The following is a 19,981-nucleotide window of genomic DNA, read 5'->3' on the forward strand; positions in this document are numbered from 1 at the left end:
CCTTTTGCGTAACTAATTTTAGTTCTTAATTGGATCTTCTAGATCCCTCATGTTTGTCCAAAGTTCTCTTTCTATTTTTCTAGCAAACTTATTTTCCATCTCCGGTTCCCTTTTTAACAATTTTATCCATCTCCAATCTCTATCTCCTAGTTTTTATTTTTTATCATCTATTTTAAGATATTTACCTATTTGTGTGAGTGATGTGCTAGTATTTTTGTAAAAAGTAATGTTGAGGAGCTTCTCTTATATATATTCACATAGATCCGGAGTGATAAGTCGCAAGCATATCTGTAAAAGAAGAAGAATAGAGAAATTATTGATCGAGATAGATGATTCATTGTTAGTATTATGAGAAAATAAAATTCAAGTTATTTAAAATTTTCTAGCTTGCTTAGAATGTTTAAGAACTTTTTTTCATCAAAAAAATAATATTTCTTTTATAATGAGAAAAAAATATTTCTTCTGTAATTAACACTGTAGAGAGTGATTATTTGACCGGTTGGATAATCTTAATATTCCCAAATTCTCCTTTTTGGGAATAATGGAAAGTACTTTTTTTTAGGGTGAAATCCTTTATATTAAAAAATCAGCGAGTACTCAACCAATTTTTAATCAGGTCGGGGCGCTCTCTCTTTTTCCGGTAAGATGGTGACGGCCGCCAAACATGAGTTATCGGTAGGCAAAAAGAATCTAGATATCCAAATTCAAGATACAAAATACATCCAAATTCAAATTTATCCAAAAATAAGATATGACATATTTGCTAAAAAATAAATAAAATAAAATTCTGATTGAATTTGATCTGAATAGAATTTAAGCATCTATTCTACTACATATTCTTCCACCACATCCGCATGCATGTTTACTGTCATCAGTGATTACCTTCTTCTCTTGCAAACATTATACATTTTTTATTATTTTTTTCTTTCCTTTTCTCCTTGGACTCATGTTGCTTTGCAGAATCTAGTACCTAAATTTAGAGTCGACCTCTAGCTCAAATAAATTAATCTAGCATCCAGAGCTGGTGTAGCTCATACCAAGTTTGGAGCAAGCTCAAGCTAATTTATTCGCATCAATACAGACAATACTTGCTTTTCTATTAAATGAGTAGACCAAAATATTTGTTGCTGCAGAATGTTAGGTGGGAACGCTGCTTCCCACCATACCCCTGCCATTCCAATATTTGTAATAGCTTCTGTCTATTTTTCTGACATGACTTCTTAAACTACTTTTCCCTCTGAAGAATAAGTCTGATGTCATTTTTATTTCTAAAATTTAAGGCTCTTTGTTTTTTTTTTTAATATTTCTGTTGTTTCTGTTTATTCGATGGTGCTAGTGAATATAAAAAGTTTTTTAAAAAAGAGCTTCTCATAATATTACTCATTTTGCAACACGAGCTCATACACTTCGATATAACTCAAGTACGGAATACCATCAAGTCTCACTTTGTTGCATTAATCTTTTCTTCTTCTTCCTTTTTGGTCTCATGCATTTCAACGTGCTACATATTTGAGCTGTCTTCACTTCGGTGACCCATTCTATGGGTCTTCCTCTCCTCCACATTGTACCCATCCTATGGTGACCCATTCTCAAAACAACATCTACGAACCCAAGAATTTTTTTGCAGCCACCAAACTCCGTCTTCCTTCCCTCACTGAACCTACTTGTGTCCCTTGAGCTCACCGGGATCCTAATTAGTGTGCAGTTGTATTGGAGGAATTTGATGCGTCAGTCCCTAATGGCCCTCGGGAGCATATGCTGTGTAATGCCACTTGACATATAATTGGCCACAAGTCGGTAACATAACCTGAATGGGAGCTATGAGGACCGTACAAACGTGTGTTTAGTTCGATATATTATTTGCTAAAAAAAATTTGGATACATATACAAGACTAAAAAATTCAAAAACCTTCTGAATAGTCTTTTTCAATAAAATTCTGAGTTGTGACAGGAGCATCAGTTGCTACAAAAGCACGGCACATTCAGCCTTATAATCAAGCAACTATTTGTGCAGTTTTATGATTTGAAGTAAGCTTCTGGAGCATGGTAGTAACTTCTTTGAGTATGGTTTTTTGCAATTCTAAGCTGGATGCATCTCTATGTACTCTAAGAATGGCCCCACACTCTATTTTCTTGTTTGTGCGCACCATTTCATCATTACCGGCGGTGACTCTAATTTTATTTTCCAATTTACTGACACATTATCCTGTAGGTTCTTGATCAAAAATCTCGACTCATTACATTGCCATCCACAGGCTTTTTCTTGTCATGGCACAAATACATCCGAGATCTACTCGAGCATTTTCACAAATACTATTTCCAACTCTACCACCAGTACTCTGATGGAACTCCTTTTGATACCTCAAAGTACAAGCAAGCTGTGGCGCGCTCAAACATTTCTCTTTCTCTCGTCAGCAAGTTATCCCGGCTTATGTACTCACTTTCACAAACACCCTCGACGGCTGTGAAACGTGTACTTCAATATCTTAAGGCCAGGATCAATTATGGCCTCTCCTCCGAGCGTCATTCTCCGGTTACTCTTTATCCCTATTCAGATGCAGATTGGGCCAGCAACAGGGATAACGCACCTCCATATCAGCATATGTTCTCTATCTTGTTTGTGACAAAAGTTTCCAAAGATTTACTTCGAGTCTCTCCTCATGCCTCCACCATGGATCAAATCGCCCATGCTCTTACAAAATCGTTACCATGATAGCGTTTCAGTATCCGATGGAGCCGCTCTCTTTCAGGGGCATGTTGGGAGTCGAACATCACGAGGATTTTTTTAGATATGTCCATCAACGGATAGCACCTATCGCCAAAGTTTAGGTGGTTTCAAATTTTTATTGCAATTATTTCCCGTTTGACCCGTCAACTTATGAATATAAATATCCGTACTGACATGCGTGTAGTTTTCTCTCACCGCCAGTGCCCATATTTCTTCTATGCAGTTAATGAGGTCAAATAACTGGCACCACCTAGAAACGGGGGAAGTTTTTATATTAGATATATATTAAAGTTCGTATCACATACGACCGTAGTCTTGACTGGCTGGAGAGGTATCACAATTCGGCATATACATCTTATTTACGTGCCGGATACTATTATCGTCCGTAGAAAAATAGTATAAGGGACGCCTTCGATTCTTCTTATTTCGTAAGGGACACGTCAGAATCCGTAGCCCTGCCACCGATTAGATAATATAAAAGGTCGGCATCATCAAGTCGCTGTTGGGAAACAGCGATGTCGACTTTCGGAACTGCAAGGAACTCTCCAGGAAGAGGTTCGAGGGGGACCTGGGGTGACGGTGTTTATTATATCGGATATCATGGGAGGACGAGCCAAGAGGGTTCCGGACGTGAGTTGCAGACTGGTCTCCATACATTGCCTGTTCCTCCCTGGCAATCAGCCACGTACGAGTACGAAAAGACGAGTGGGTGGGAGGAGTACGTCCGATCTAATGGCTGAGTTGTTTTTGACCGCGACCATGGCTGTCCAGCCAAAGCATGGGACCACGGAGGCAGAGATGCTTTGAAATTGGAAGCACGAGTTTGAGACCGGAGGATAAAAGATCTACAAGTCCCGCCGAATCCGGACTGAGATAAAAATGTGGCTGGGATGATTCTGAGATCGGCTGAAAATAAGTTTAGTAGATTGATTGAAGCATCTAGCTGACGTGCAAGAAATTCACCTTTCAGAGAATTTTTGGTAGAAGACTCTTCAATGCTATAGTCGGAATAACGAGATAACAATATGAAAAAAAAAAAAAAAATCTCAACACAGAATAGTCTCGGTGAGTAATAGTAAGTACCCATTATGCATGTCCCATAAGTCCTCTGAGTTAACCTCTTTATACACGAGAGCAAGTCCTATCTTTATCTGGACTGATGTGACATACAATAATGTTAGGCAACAATTGGTAGTATGGCCACGGTGCAGGGATCAATCTACGTGGGCAGAGTGCAGCAAAGATCTGACACAGAATGTGGGATTGCCACGACTGCGAACTGTCGGGCTGTCAGTCTTAGGAATGTCAGCCCCGGTCGACGTGTATTGATGGTTCTCCTTAACTTAGCGACTCCTCGATTGGAGCTAAAATCGTTCACCTTGATTCTTGTCCAAAATCAGAGGCCGGTCTGGAAATAAAAAAATATATAAATAAATCTACCTCATTCTATAAGCTTAAGTTTTTAGGACAAGTGGTCATTTCAACATAGTATTAGAGCAGAGATTCTGAGTTCGAATTCTATCTCCACACTCTTTAATCTCATTATTAAAAAAATTTCATATGTTGGGCCCGCTCATTCCCCAGGCACCAACCTGGGCCAACTCATTGACATTTTATGTCATGAAACTAATGTAGCACTAGGAAACAAAGCCCAGCATTGTTGTGTTGATTGTTGAAGTGACATTATCGTAGGTTAGTAACCAGAAGGAGCTTGAAAACTTCGGAACAACTATATAGCAGTGAATGTTCAATCCAAATTTGATGTTTCAGCTTTTTTCTCTCTTTTTTTTTTGAAAGAATATTTATTGTACAGTATTACAGATATTATTTTATTCTCTTTGATTTTACTACATAATGTATTGGCTAGTTTGGACATAAAGTAGATCCTCGGTACGAAGAACAGACTCTGTGTTGCAAAGAAAAAATGGTTTAAGTTTTCCACTTCGTAGGTTGGTTGACATATCAACATGAGTAGTGCTACGGTACCATAAAAATGTCACATAAAAAATTGCATGGCTATCATCTAACTTTTTTTATGGAGCTCTCGATAAGAGAGATCTTTGTGTAACATAAAAATATCAGAAAAGAAATTACTCGTTATATGTCTTTAGCATTTTCTATTAACATAGAGGATAAACTCGTAGAGATAGGTCGATGATTTGGCATTAGATACTGACATGTAAAGGAGGTTTTCAAGATAAGCCTAGACTAAATCTCGACTAAGTTAAGACAAACTTAATTGATTTAGATCTCAGATTTAAATTTCCACAAAATTTCAAGAATTACAAATATTATTTTGTTCGAATACCAATGTAAAAGAACGATCTTCAAGTTCATCGAAAAATAATAAAAAGTGGTAGCAAAAAGAACGAGGAAGGAAATGGAATTTGTATTTCATCCTTTCATCGATATCATAATTATTTACAAGACCAAGTACTAATTATATATGTATCCTTTCATCAATATCATAATTCATTGACATAGCAGTGTCAACTTTGACACAAAGATGTAATCTAAATTTGAATATATTATCGGAATGTTTGTTTTCTAAGTCAAGTAGATGGCAAGGTAAACACTCACCCATCACTGCACATATGATGCAACGACTCCAATAATCTAGATCAATCAAACATAACATCTGAAAATAAAAAGGCTCATTGTAGTTTATAATAATAATTATCAGTTTATTTATACTAGCATGTTGAAAGTGAAGTAACATCCAAAGTAGACCACTAACTGACGTGCACCTAGTTCAAAACTGCACCCAAGTTCGATCAATTTCTTTTTTCTTACGTAGACTAGATAAAGATTTAGTTAGTCATAAAATAAAACATGCCTTCACATTGACCTAAATTACACGCATCTAGTCGTAGTTTTTGTACTTATATTCCTTCCAAACCACCCAATATCCAGCTAGGAATTGATACAAGCCCATCACAAAGGGCTCGTGTTTGACTCGACCCAAGCCAGGTCAACATTCGATCAAGCTCGGGTCAATAAGCCTCGGCCTGTTTCTATAACGGGTCGGTTTGTACCCAAGAGTTCTGATTTCATGCCGTGTTTCTGATCGGATCGGATCACGCAAATCCCCAAATTCAACCCGATCCGTTTTTAGCCCTTTACATCTCTCCTGCTCGGCGGATCCGTCAAAACCGAAACCCCACAACAGCGGCCGAGATTTCCTTCAATCGGAACCCTAGTACCAACTCTTCCAACCCTCATCCTAACTCTCTGAAAAAAAAAACATGGAGGTCGGTGATTTTCCCCTCTTTCTCTCATTTCTTTGTCTATAAATTCTCACGGCTAATTCATCTTCGCTTTTTGGGAGGGCAGCCGGTAGGTCTATCTTCTGCGAGCAGTAAAGATTCGACAAGCTTGGATGTTGGGTCTGAGAGAACCCTGTAAGAATTATCTCACACAAGCATGATCTATTTTCTTTGAATGAATAATTGAATAATTTCTTTCTTTTTCTCTTTTTTTAAGGTAGGAATCACTTGGTAATTTGTAACTTAAGATTTCCTTCAGATAATAATCGGGATCAAATGTCAGCACATCGCTATCAGTTATATTTATTGGGGATTTGCCCAAGAAAATTGAAGCATCAGTGTTATTTTCTGTAATGGCCGTTATATGTAGTGTTTATTTGTTTTCATATGAAGGGGAATCTAAATGCCTAAATGCTCTGAATCTGGATTGTGACATGTACTCAATTTCATCGTACATAAACATCAAAAGAAGTGGCATCCAGATTGTGCAGTTAATTTTTCTTAAATTACTGCTCGTATCCATCTCTGTCAACATAGAGCACTTACTAGAAAGTTGATCTTGATACACCAAACATATGCAATAAGCGTGAGAAGCACCAGCTTGTTGATCATGATTTTCTTTTCCGTTTTGAATCTTCAACTGTTTTTGTAGCCAAGTGCAGTATTTTTTGGATCTACAAATGTCTAATTTTCCAGGCAGAAATATCTAGCAGATTGTAATTTGTTCGAAAAACTAGTGGGCGTACTAGTTACAAAAATTCTCAAGAGTCATGCTTCTTCTACATTTGTGATAGTTAGAGGAACTTAACAACATAAATCAGATGTAATATAGCATAAGTGATTCTGAACTCTTGGTATTTGCGCACTTTTAACTGATACTTATACGTAGATATGTATATTTCCATTCTTACTGTCTGGCATTGTTTTCATTTTCATTTTCTGAAATCATCACAGCCTTAAACATCTATATCATGTGAACAGGTACCCATATGTAACCGGTACTTCAGTATTAGGCGTGAAATATAAAGATGGAATTGCCTTGGCTGCTGATTTGGGAGGTCAGTCTATCTGATAGTTGACTGCATAGGAGCTTTGCCAAGCTTTAGATTTGATAGTATGCAAGTTGTTTTCATTGGATTTATGGACTCGTTTGGTTTGCGGAAAAAGAAGGGAAAAAGTGTGGTCAACGCAAAAATGAAGAAAGACCTCTTGTTTGGTTAAAGTTTTCAAAGGAGAAAGATAGGAAAGTAGCATTCCTATGGAAATAAAATTTTCATGTTTCATGGAAAAGCAAGACCATGAGGAAAATGGAAAAGTTATTTTTTTACTGTTTGAAAATTGGGATTCTTTTTTTTCTAGAACTACCCTTAAGCCATCAAAATTCATGGATAAGGTTTTTCTCTTTATTAAGAGTATAATAGATATTTCACACAACTTTTCTAGAAAAGTAGATGCTCAACCAAATATATGCCACTTTGAAATGTACCATTTTTTTATGGCCAACCAAACATACCAAAATTATTTTCCTTGAAATCAGCTTTTCAAAAAAAATATTCTGGTGAGTGAAAATTCTTTCTGTGAACCAAACAAGTATATATCTAAATTTGACTGTCATATCTGTAAAAGTCATTTTAGCGTTCCATGTTATGTTTATGCCTTTGTTGGCATAATTCAACATCCTGAATTTCATGGGCAGTGAATGATCCTTCTTATACTACAAGTGTCTAACAAAAAAGCTGTGTATATGGTTCATATTTTCAAAAAAGGAGTGCTCACTAGCGTACACTATTGGATTGACTTTTTCAGATGCATATATGTGTGCGCGCGCGTGTGTATATTTATGCATATCTATGATGTATTTACATCTATCTAAAAAGTTATCCATAAAACATTGTGCTTTATCAAAATAAAATAGCAATTTCTATACAATAACATCAACATCCATGAACTTAACCATTTAGTCATCCTTCAAATACATAGACTACACTCTAGACTTCATAACGGAACTCCAACATTATGAACTTTAAAAGGACCCATTTACCATGCCCATCATTAAAGTGTCAGCATCTATACTTATGATTCAAACTCCTAAAAACCATGTCATCTGTTAGATGTTCATATGGCTACTCACATAATCAAGCATGAGATGAAAAAGTTGAACGAAGTGCTGGTGAGCTAGGGAAAAATGGATGAAGTAGTTGGAGAGGAAAAGAAAAACTCCCAGGAAATAAGGCTTCCAGGAAAGAACTAACATGCTGATATTATTGGGAAGTGGTAAGAGTCCTCACAAGAGATAAAGCAGACTTGAAGGTGCAACCGCCTGCTATTATCTATATCTCTCTCCAACTAGAAAGATCACTACTATGCTGACTTCCATCTATAGCTTTATCCAATTAAAAAAATCATAGCACGTGCATTGCACATGCAAGGCACCTGGTCATTCAAAAAAGAAAGTCCTCCACCCCACCCTCTGCGATATCTATTTTTCTATGTATTTTTTTTCAATTTAGAAAGGCAAACAAATTTTTTTCTATGTATTTGAACATGCAAAATGTTTGGCTCTGATCCCATCAACTGACATTTACTATAATTTCTTTTTCAATATATATGACTTCAGCACATTTGATGTTCATGACTGATTCAAGAATTTTTTTATCCCAAATACAATAGTTGGTGGGTGCTATGATCCCATCAGCTAATTTACATAACCAATTCAAGTGGGAGTAGTATTTGATGGATGGGCTTGAATTAAATTCTTCCATGAGAAATGTATAGTGGATGGTTCTGATCTTATCAATCAAAATAGCTTTTTTTTTAATAATAATTATAGTGTTCCTGTTAGGAAAGAGCCCTTTGGTGTTGTGTTTGTTGGTTGTCTATGCATTTTGAAGAAACTTAGAAAGATGTGGTGTTCTGTTCGGATCCAAGGGTCAGAAACAGAAATTTGAGATAGTCAATTATTCACCTCAAATAGCATACTTAAAGAGAACGAATTTGATTCTTAAGATCTGCTTTTAACAGCTATTTCATACCCTTTTCCTGAATACTGGAGAATATTCCTTGCTTCAAATCCCTATTTGACATGCTCAGATGGAGTCATTAGCTGTTAGGAATCTCCATGGACGCTTCAAATTACAACCTTCTTTCCAAGAAATGAACCTTCTACTACCAAGACGTCCTCCCTGTTTAGAACTGCACTGCTTCGACCAGCTCAAATATGATGCAAAGGCTCTCCTTAGTCATATTATCTAGAAGTTACATATGCTTGACAATATGAGGGTTTCCTGTATTTGTCCTCCCTGTTTAATCTATCTAATGATACTGTATGGACTATGTGCTCTAGAAGTCTTCTAACTGTGAAATTGTTGACTGATGATGTTTAATTTGCAACATATCTGCCAAAATGAGACCTACTAAAATTAAATTAAATGTGAAACACGTTGAATTAGTTATGCCTTAAATATGCCAGTAGATTAGTTATGCCAGAAAAAAGTTACAAAATTACTCAGAAGCAATCATGCCTTATATATACAATTTTTCCAACAAAACATAATTCACATGGTTGTGATATTGATACCATCTGCATCTCCAAACTACAGGTTTAGGGGTTTTTTCCTTTTTTTTGTTACAATTATCATAGTTATTATATAGTGGTTAGGAGAAGCAAAATTGGAAAAGAAGTGGAACATTTTTTTGTCGTTAGAGCTTCTAGGACAACAATCAAAACAAAATTAAGGACCTGAAGAATGACTAAAGAGCTATAGGAGAGAGCACTTGAAAGCCAATGCCCAAAACTAAAGAACCTCTTAGATTGATTCCAAGTAGAAGAGGAGCAGTAAAGGAGAAGAAAGGGAAGGCAATTAAAAGAAGATCAAACGTAGACTATGTTCTTTAACAATAATATTGAATTAGGTAATCAGGAAAATTAAAAGGGAAGATCAAACATAGAATATGCTGTTTAAATTGAATCGGTTGCACAAATCAGGTGTCTTCTTCCGAACTGTCATTACTTGCATATCATGTATATGATTTTTCATGTTACAACTTGCAGGATCTTATGGATCTACTTTACGGTACAAGAGTGTGGAGCGTATAAAAGCTATTGGTAAACATACTCTTCTTGGAGCAAGTGGAGAAATTAGTGATTTTCAGGAGATCTTGCATTATCTTGATGAGCTTATGTAAGGCTTCTTTAAGAGTGAGCTCTCAAAATAAACAAAGTATATGATTAAGTGTAAACTGGTTCGACATCCTTTTGTTTTCCTGATCATCAGGTTTTTTTTGGAGTTTCTGGATGTACCCTATATTTTTCTATTTTACTCTTTTAACAGCATTTAAGTTGCATCTCTTTTTTCATTAATTACTTCATTTCTCCCCTTCCCTCAGCCTGTATGATAACATGTGGGATGATGGAAACTCGCTGGGTCCTAAGGAGATTCACAACTATCTGAATCGGGTGATGTACAATAGACGCAACAAATTTAATCCTCTGTGGAACTCACTCGTTATCGGTGGAGTTAAAAATGGGCAAAAATATCTTGGAATGGTATTTTTATATCTTTTTTAGTGCACATCTGTATGTTTCTTCTCAGTTTCTTTCTGATTAATTTAGAAATATATATATTGTTATTATTATATTTACTATGGCGGACACTGCCCAGGTTGGCATGATTGGTACACATTTTGAGGACAACCATGTCGCCACTGGATTTGGAAATCATCTTGCAAGGCCAATATTTCGTGATGAATGGCGTGAGGACATGACATTTGAAGAAGCTGTAAGGCTGCTGGAGAAGTGCTTGCGTGTACTTTTATATCGTGACAGATCAGCTATCAACAAGTTCCAGGTATGATTCTTTCCTGTGAGCATCTTACCTTGATTGTCTTAATACCACGCTGGATCCTTGAAGAGCAGATGAATTGTTCTTGCCTATGTTAACCACAATATCCTTTATTGGCTTGGAAATAGATATATTCAGGAAGAAATTTTTTTGCTTTAGCTTTATGTTTATCATTTCTAACGTAATGGTTATTTTTTCATTGGTTTATTTTATGTATTGTAATCTTTGTGATTGGAGTCGCCTGAGCTTGTTTGTGTATACATGCACAGATGTGGCCCCTCTTGTCTTATACAATTATGTCAATTTCACATATATATTACCATAATCCATTTTTAGATTCTGTTATATTACATTCTTTTATTTGCAATTTGTTTATTACTATCAATATAAAAATTTGTTTCACAGTGCATAACATTTTAATTAACATGTTGTCAGTTTACTTTTATCCAGGTTTAAGAATAAGAAGCGAGTAAAATGCCTTTTTTTGGAATCTCCCTTTTACCCTTGGTTGGATAATTTGAAATAAAGTGGGCAAAGGGTGTTTATACTGGTTTATGCTGTATTATCCCCCCAAAACAGATAGGGGTTTGAAATTTTGATGTATTTTGCAATAGTTTTCCTAGGATAAACCCTTTTTTTGGGAGTATGTTTATCATTTTTATATCTTGGCACAATTAAGGCCTATTGAATTTATGAATCTACCATCAATATATAACCACCTAGCAGCTTTTTTTTTTTATCTTCTTTAGTGTGTTATAGAAGAGAAACTGGAGGGTCCAATGTAGGCTCTTGATCTTTAATCCTTACCATTTATGGATTGTAAAATGCACCTAATAGCTGTTATTGGCTATCCCTAAAAATTTCAGGATGGATGTTTACTGTCAAGCTATTAATTCTCACATTTCAGCTCCAGTTTAATGTCATTGGGAGTTATCAACTGCATCTGGGGTTCAGTCATCCAAATAGGGCCTAAAGGTCATTGCTTATATTATTATATAAACCAAATTCTCTTGGACATGATATGCCCCTCTCAATAAGATGTTCAACCTTCTCTTGCACATAGGATGTGATGCACATGGAAATATATGGATAGCTGCAGTCAAGGATAGGTAATAAAGGAGAGGTATAATAGAAAATAAATAAGGCACCATAACTAATTACTTCATCTCTATCTAAATTGATTTACGGATCATCATAAACATTATTACTTGATGAGGGGAGAATAATTTAGATGGACTAAACAAAGAGTCCTCCATGAACAACTGAACATTTTCTCCATGTGCATATCATGTGCCCGCTGTTGGTTAAAATGCAAGGTAGGGAATGATGTAAGTTGATGGGCTTCATATTAAACTACTAAGCTTTTGTGCGATGGGCATGTGGTTAGCAGAATAGGGGTTTGTAGTATAGGGTTTGGACATATAGTATAGGCATGTTTTAGCTAAAGTTGTGCAATGGATGCACACTATTTCTCCATATTTTTTATGTGCCTAGAGCTTGGTACAATCTTTTATCTGTACCATTTTTGGTTCCTCCTTCAGTTTTAGGAAGAATAGGGTGATTATTTACTTGGACTTTCTTTTACTTCCATTTTCATGAAATTTAGAATTATATTTTCATATTATTCTCAGTTAACCTTGTCAAAGTCATATTTCATAAAAATACCAGTTTGATTATATCTTGAGCCCTTTGCCTTGCACCATCCATAAATATCATATATCATGATATTTCCTCTTGTGATATCTGCTAGCAGCATGTCCAATATTGATACTGCTCAATTGTATTGGGAAACTTATAGAGTTGTTTTTCCATTAATGACCTCGATGTACAAGGAAATACCATTCTTCTAAAGCCCACATATAATCTAATGTGCATACACTTTCTTCAGGCCAATGAAAACCAGATGTCGATAACTCCTTAAATCCTTATATACTAATTTCCTAAGCGAGGAAACTTTTTTAATGGTCAATCTTTCTGTGATACCAAACAGATTCATAGATATGCTTGTAACGTGTCTTAATCTGTACCTCCCTCGTAGGTTCATGGTGTGACTTTGCAATTTCGTGCATTGCCTTTGATCTCAGATAACTGAGGCCACTTCTGTAATTCCGAGTTGTCAAGCATCTTCTTCTCTTCGGAGTCTAGTTCTCAAATACTCTGTGGACCTATTTCCTTTCATGGTGTTCCATAGCCATAGGGATAGCATTAAAGTAGACTCTTATTTCTGTGTGGGAAATTTTCATTGATGGAACCGCAATGATTTCATTCAATGGTGCTAAATGAACAGATTGTCGTACAGATCGTTGCAGTCCTCAAGATTTTCTCCAAACACTACTCCATGCATTTGAATGCTCTCTTATTGTCATTAAACTAATATACTAATATAATTAATTTTATATGCAGATTGCAAAGATCACAGATGAAGGGGTGACCATTTCTCAACCCTACTCCTTGAAGACCTTTTGGGGATTCTCTGCCTTCAAAGATCCAAGCAAGGGTGCTGAGGGATCATGGTAGATGCTCTGTATCATGTGTCTCAACTAAACTTGAACCTCCCACAAAACTGAATGTGTTGAAAGAGTACTGTACTTTTTAAGTTGTGCTGCAACTATTTAATTTGCGAAGGTGAGGGGACATTGAAAATGATGCCGGATATTTTACCCCCAAGTGGTCTGCCCAAAATCATGTCATTCAAGCTTATGAGAGGTCAGCCAGCAGCAGTGCTGTGCTGCTTGAAATGATTTCCACAGTGGTAGCTTGTCCAGAAAGAACCATTTTTATTTGCCATCGATGGACAATAATTTCTTCGTCATAATTTGGCCTGCAATTCCTGTCGATCATTTTACGTTAAGAAAGGTTTCCTTCAATATGATGCTCCGCTGGTAGTCGTGGCGAGCATACCTGGGCACCGAGCTGTTACATGGGAAGGCTTGCATGAGCCGCGACCCTCCCATATAATTTATTAATTTTTTCTTTACCTATCATCTCTCGTCTGCATTTGCGAGTGAGAACCGTAGATGAAATCTAATTTTACCTGTTCTAACTTCTAACATGCAGCACAAACTCAGAAGACCCTGGCCATGAAGCGTGTCCCAGTATTTACGCTAGTTTTTTTTTCTTTGAAAAAAAAAAAAATCTTTGTTCTCTTTGGTTATTTCTGTTCATCTGTATTTCTTGCATGATTTCTCATTCATTCCTTCGCGTGCAATCACGGGTAATATCAGCAAACACAAAAGCAAGGTCGAACCAGATTTTTGTTCTTTTTATTATTATTATTATTATAACTAAAGCAGGTATTTTATATATTATGTGTATGGATATATTCAATAAAATTAGAAGATACAAAGCTCGCGAAGCCCCGTGACCTTTGATGGCGGCGCTTTCTTTCCATCTGATTATGAGACTGTTTCTGAAATGTTTTTCTTTTGGATTGCATGTTTGAATTGTGCAGCAAATGAACATACCAACCTTAGCGAACCAAGCTGGCAGAAGCACCGGCACCAACAGTCTTTAGTCATCATTGGCTAAAACACAGCAGTGCCAGTCCTTCAAAATAACAGTTCGCATAATTTATCTTTTTAGATGCAGCAATTATTTAAGAGAAATTTACGTCATGCATGAACATAGGTGAAATACCGACCTTTTAGTGAGCATAACATCACTAAAAGAGCAATGGATGAGTTTGCAAGCCCTTGTAAGAAGAGATTAACATGGGTCACCTGATCAACATCAGATGGCTATTATGCTAGGCCATCAAGAGTACAGCTACCGGAACTACATGTTATGCTGAGATCGAGTGCTTGACGTGCATGACGCTAACCCTAAAGTCCGTCCTGAGAGCCCAGAAGGGCTTCTTCCAATGCTTCCCTCCACGCTGGGTGTGGCGGCCTCCTTCCCTCCAAATTTAAATTCAAACATCCGCCCATGCCCCGATCCAAACTCCCACGAACCGAGGAGAAAGACCGCCACCTTTCATTCTCCAAACCAAGTCATCCCTCTATTACGGAGATGCAATGGTATCGACCAGTTCCCCCCGGTCCATGCCGCAATCCTCAAAACTGGGGTGGACCGAGACCCCCTTCTGCTCTTCAAGATCCTTCGGCTTTGCTCCGCCTTCAGGTCCATGGACTACGCCGCCCGGATTTTCGACGGGATTGAAAACCCTGATGTCTATCACTACACTGCCCTCATTGGTGGAAAGATTGTGGCCGCCTCTTCTCTTGATGCCATCCGGCTTTACGCTCGAATGGTTGGCGAGCACATTGAACCTGACCCAGTTGTGATCGCTTATGTTCTGAAAGCCTGTGGGTTTCGGTTGGCATTAGAAGAGGGGAGACAAGTCCATGGTCAGGTTCTCAAACTGAAGCTTGGTTCCGAGAGGCCCATTCGCATGAAATTAATGGAGTTTTATGGGAGATGTGGGAAGTTCGATGATGCCAGATGGGTGTTTGGTGAAATGCCCGAGAGAGATGCGGTCGCTGCAACGATTTTGATTTCATGCTACTCCGACCGTGGTTTGATCGAAGAAGCTGAAGCTGTGTTTGACGGAGTGCAAGATAAGGATACTGTGTGCTGGACTGCGATGATTGATGGATGTGTTAGGAATGGGAGGGCGAATAGGGCACTGAAATTTTTCAGAGAGATGCAGAGGGAGAATGTCCGACCCAATGAATTTACCGTTGTTTGTGTTCTATCGGCTTGCTCTCAATTGGGTGCATTGGAGCTTGGAAGATGGGTCCATTCTTACGTCGGCAAGTACAACATCAGACTGAATACTTTCGTAGGTTCGGCGCTCATTGATATGTATACAAAATGTGGAATTCTTGAAGAAGCTCAAGAAGTATTCAGCGAGTTGGCTGAGAAGGATGCAGTCTCTTATAACTCCATGATTGTCGGGCTTGCCATGAATGGGAGGAGCTATGAGGCCGTGGAACTATATCGGCTGATGATTACAAAAGGTCTAAGACCAACTCACATCACCTTTGTTGCTGTTTTAAATGCTTGTAGCCACAGTGGGCTTGTGGATATGGGATTTGAGATATTTGAGTCCATGGTAAAGGACCATGGCTTAGAGCCACAAATAGAGCACTATGGTTGTATGGTAGACCTTCTTGGCCGTGTTGGGCGTTTGGAGGAAGCATATGAGTTCATCAAAAGAATGAGCATTGAACCGGATCATGTTATATGGGGGGCTTTGCTTGGTGCATGTAAGATCCATGGAAACTTGACCCTTGGAGAGAAGGTGGCTAGAATTTTGATCGACAGTGAAGCGGCTGACTCTGGAACTTACGTTCTTCTCTCCAATGTTTATGCCTCATTTAGGAAATGGGAGGAGGCAGCGAGAATTAGGACAAAAATGAAGGAGAGGGGTATTCAGAAAGAACCTGGTTGCAGTTCCATTGAAGTGGACAATGAGATCCATGAGTTCCTATTGGGGGATATCAGGCATCCTCGGCGAGAGGAAATTTATCGAAAGCTAGAAGAGTTGAATGATGCTCTAAAATTAGAAGGGTATACTCCTGCTAGAGATGTGGTGTTGCAGGACATTGAGGAAGAGGAGAAGGAATGGGCTTTGGCCATCCATGGTGAGAGGTTGGCTATATGTTATGGTCTTATCTCAACTAAACCAGGAACGACAATACGGGTTGTAAAGAACCTCAGAGTGTGCGGTGATTGCCATTCAATGATCAAGCTCATTTCAAAGGTCACTAAAAGAAAGATTGTGGTGAGGGATAGAAATCGCTTTCACCATTTCGAAGATGGGTCCTGTTCTTGCAGGGATTATTGGTGAACTCTGATGGAATTCAACCTTGAATGCAATTATCCAGGAGAAAATTCTACTCTGGTGAAGGGAGATATTCGATTTTGAAGCAAGGCCTCGTGCTTCTCGGCTGCAGTCTATGCCTTCTGAAACTCGTTGATATGGTTACGAAAGATTGAGTGGATGATCAGATATTCAAAACCTGCAGAACTGTAACTGAATTTCATACGAGAAGCTTAATGTGTGCGATAATAATGTTTCTGATATTTCCACAAATCCGAAATTGTTCCCATTTGCTGTTATATGGGTCATGAAATACTTTTCAGTCAGTTACCAGGCCATGAGCTTTGTAACTCATTTAGTTAATTTCATGGTTTATTATTCAGCATTTTAGCCATTCCATCTGATTCACACATAATCTAGCACAACTTCATTAGCATCCAGACATCCTGATCGGCACATCTATTTGAGGCCTAGGATCTTATCTGCTTCCTTAGTTGTTAGGAGTACACTGAAAGTGTGGTTTGGAAGTATGGCAATTTGGTTGCGCATTCCGAGCTGTCACTCTGAACTTATATTGATAGCATAAACTTGGATTTCTAGTTCTGTTCAGCAAATATTATTGGAAATAGCCAAAGAGGTCATCAGGGATTGCCATGGTCCTTCCAAGGTTTAATCACAATCCTCCCCAAAATATCTTGCTAACCTGATGTCTAAATGTGCTTTTACAGACAGACAAATCTCTCTCTCTCTCTCTCTCTCTCTCTCTACATACATACATACATACATACATATACATATACATATACATATGTATGTACATATATACATATACATATGGGGGATTGATAACCTACTCTCTGTTATGGTAGGTTATCAATCTACCCATTTTTCATTGGACAAAAAGTACTCTTACTTTTTATAACTCTTAAGGGTAGTTTATGTCTTTTTACAATCCCATATTAACTCACCCTCTCAACTACGTACATGCATATATATATATATATATATATATATATATATATATATATATATATATATATATATTAACATATATATATATATATATATATATTAACATATGGCTGAGAGGGAGGTGCTTGGAGGTTGTCATTGAAGGTGGAGTATGGATTGGGGGAGAGTTGTCGATGAGGACGCCGACGGCGGCGGAAACCAGGAAGGATTTTCATGCGGATGTTTTCATAAACATTTCTATGCGGATCTTGTTGTGCATAAAGTACAAAATTAAGTTTATGAGGTTACGTTAAATCTCAAGTTTAATAGCTTGTTACTCACCACGTGCCATCCTGATAGCTCATCCATAGAACTTAAAAATGGTTAATGAAAACAAAATGAGAATACCAGGAAACAAACATATATTTTTACTCAAATAATATACATATAAAAGTCCCTTGTTTACCCTAATCCTGATATTTTCTCTTATTCTCTCCTATCTTCTCTTTTTAATTTCTCTTCTTGCTCACGATAAGACAAGTATGGGTGATAATGATCATGCCACTGAGGGAGTGCCTTGAGGATAGGATGATAAACTATTCACACACACAAAAAGGGACACTACTGTAATTCAGTTCTCCATCTAAAGATTCTAAACCACCTGTGTTGAAGGCTCATTCTCCCACAAATAAACCAAAATTAATCCTGAATCACATTCGCCTGTTCCAGTTGCAACTTCAAGATACTTTTAAAATCCATCCTTAGTGTCCTCCAGATAACAAATCTTGTTTCTCCTGAACTCTTTGAATGTTCATTATTCAGAAGTTAGACTTTTGCACGCTCATCCACGAATCTGCCCTTTATATTGTACAGCACATAAACTTGCATCCGCCCAGGTTTTTATGGTACTCATTTCCATCCTTTCTACCCTAAAGATGAGACCACACTGTCACCTCAGCTTTACTGGTTTCTATCGCACATAGTCACACCATCCCAAACAATCAATTAATTGTTCGCTCCAGTTGCAATTTCAATATACTTTTAAAATCCATCCTTTGTATCCTCCAGATAACAAATCTTGTTACTCCTGAACTCTTTGAATATTCATTATTAAAACTTTTGCATGCTCATCCATGAATCTGCCCTTTATATTGCACAGCACATAAACTTGCTTCCACCCAGGTTTTTATGGTACTATTTTCCATCCTTTCTACCTAGAGATGAGATCACATTGCCACCTCAGCTTTACTGGTTTCTGTCCCACAGTCACACCATCCCAAACAATCAATTAATTGTTTTGTCTCAGTGCTAATCATAGGCTTCATTTAGTTCCCTTATATATAAGATTTTTGGAATGAATACAATTTGAGATAAGCTCAAGGGTTGCAAGCACAATGTGCTCGGATATCTACAATCGACATCAATAGCAAAACCATAGAAAAACAAAATAATTCATAAAAATTGATGGTCTTAAACTTTAATAACATAATTATGCTGGCGATAATTACTCAAAGCTTTTCCATAAGATCAATTCAAAGATAGGCCCAACTGCATATTAATAAAAAGCTTACAGCTAATCAGAAGACAGGAAAGTATTTAAGCAAAGTGGACCAGAAGGACATCAATCCAAAGAACTTGCAAGGATATGCAACAACACTTTAAAGATTCAAAACTTTTAATGAAAGATTTCACTGCATCAATCCTAATTTATGTCATCAAATCCAGCAACTTTACTATGGACCAGAAATACAGATTTGAAGCTCTTATGACTCGTCAAAATAATGACTAGATAAAGATATATATGAAAGGTCAAGTTGCCTGGATAGCAAAAATGCAAGAATTATTTTTTGCATGCAGCTTAATTTGCAGCAAGTAATGTTGGTCATTCTAGAGAACTTCCAGATTGCTTAAACTAAAAAGATCTATCATGTAAGATGTCCTAAATCCTAACCCACCTTTAACCTTGCAGGATTCTTTTTTCCCCCCTACAGAATCACCTGATGCTTCATCTAAGAACGGAAATGATTGGTTATAAACCTAATGAAAGTTCATATCAAGTAATCAAGGTAGCCTACAGCCTCAAAGTTCCATTGAAAACTGATAATTTCAATGCCAGTAGAATTATGAATATTCCTCCCCAGCTCAGACCTCAAAGGACCAAATAAAGCGCAGAAAGCTGGATGAAGGACGAAGCAGCATACCTTTTTTTTTTTTGAAACACCTGTTAAATAAATCTTCTGCTAATGCAATGCAATGGACAAGAATAATCTAAACATCCAATACAATTCTTCCCAGATTCCAGTTAACTATCCAACTGATACTAAATGCTGGTACACAATCAAAATAGTATCAAAGTTCTGAAGCTGGGGCCCCAAAGAAAACTTGTCCATGGATTGAAAATAAAAAGGAAAAAAAAGGATAGCAGGTCGAA

The 19,981-nt window shown here is 37.3% G+C and overlaps 2 protein-coding genes across 2 annotated transcripts; both read left to right on the forward strand.

The window, feature by feature from the left end:
* The first annotated feature begins 5,853 nt into the window (after positions 1-5,853).
* On the forward strand, positions 5,854-13,650 carry LOC103706022 (proteasome subunit beta type-4-like). The gene is made up of 7 exons (XM_008789959.4): positions 5,854-5,979; positions 6,062-6,129; positions 6,976-7,052; positions 10,046-10,175; positions 10,381-10,540; positions 10,656-10,841; positions 13,239-13,650. Exons 1-7 carry the CDS (start codon positions 5,974-5,976, stop codon positions 13,350-13,352), a joined length of 741 nt encoding a protein of 246 aa, XP_008788181.1. The 5' UTR covers positions 5,854-5,973; the 3' UTR covers positions 13,353-13,650.
* Positions 13,651-14,277: 627 nt separating this feature from the next.
* Positions 14,278-16,984, forward strand: LOC103706112 (putative pentatricopeptide repeat-containing protein At5g59200, chloroplastic). Its single transcript, XM_008790117.3, has one exon. It carries the CDS (start codon positions 14,695-14,697, stop codon positions 16,624-16,626), a length of 1,932 nt encoding a protein of 643 aa, XP_008788339.1. The 5' UTR covers positions 14,278-14,694; the 3' UTR covers positions 16,627-16,984.
* The last annotated feature ends 2,997 nt before the right edge of the window (positions 16,985-19,981 follow it).

Source organism: Phoenix dactylifera, chromosome 1, assembly GCF_009389715.1.
Source record: "Phoenix dactylifera cultivar Barhee BC4 chromosome 1, palm_55x_up_171113_PBpolish2nd_filt_p, whole genome shotgun sequence".
Lineage (NCBI taxonomy): Eukaryota > Viridiplantae > Streptophyta > Magnoliopsida > Arecales > Arecaceae > Phoenix > Phoenix dactylifera.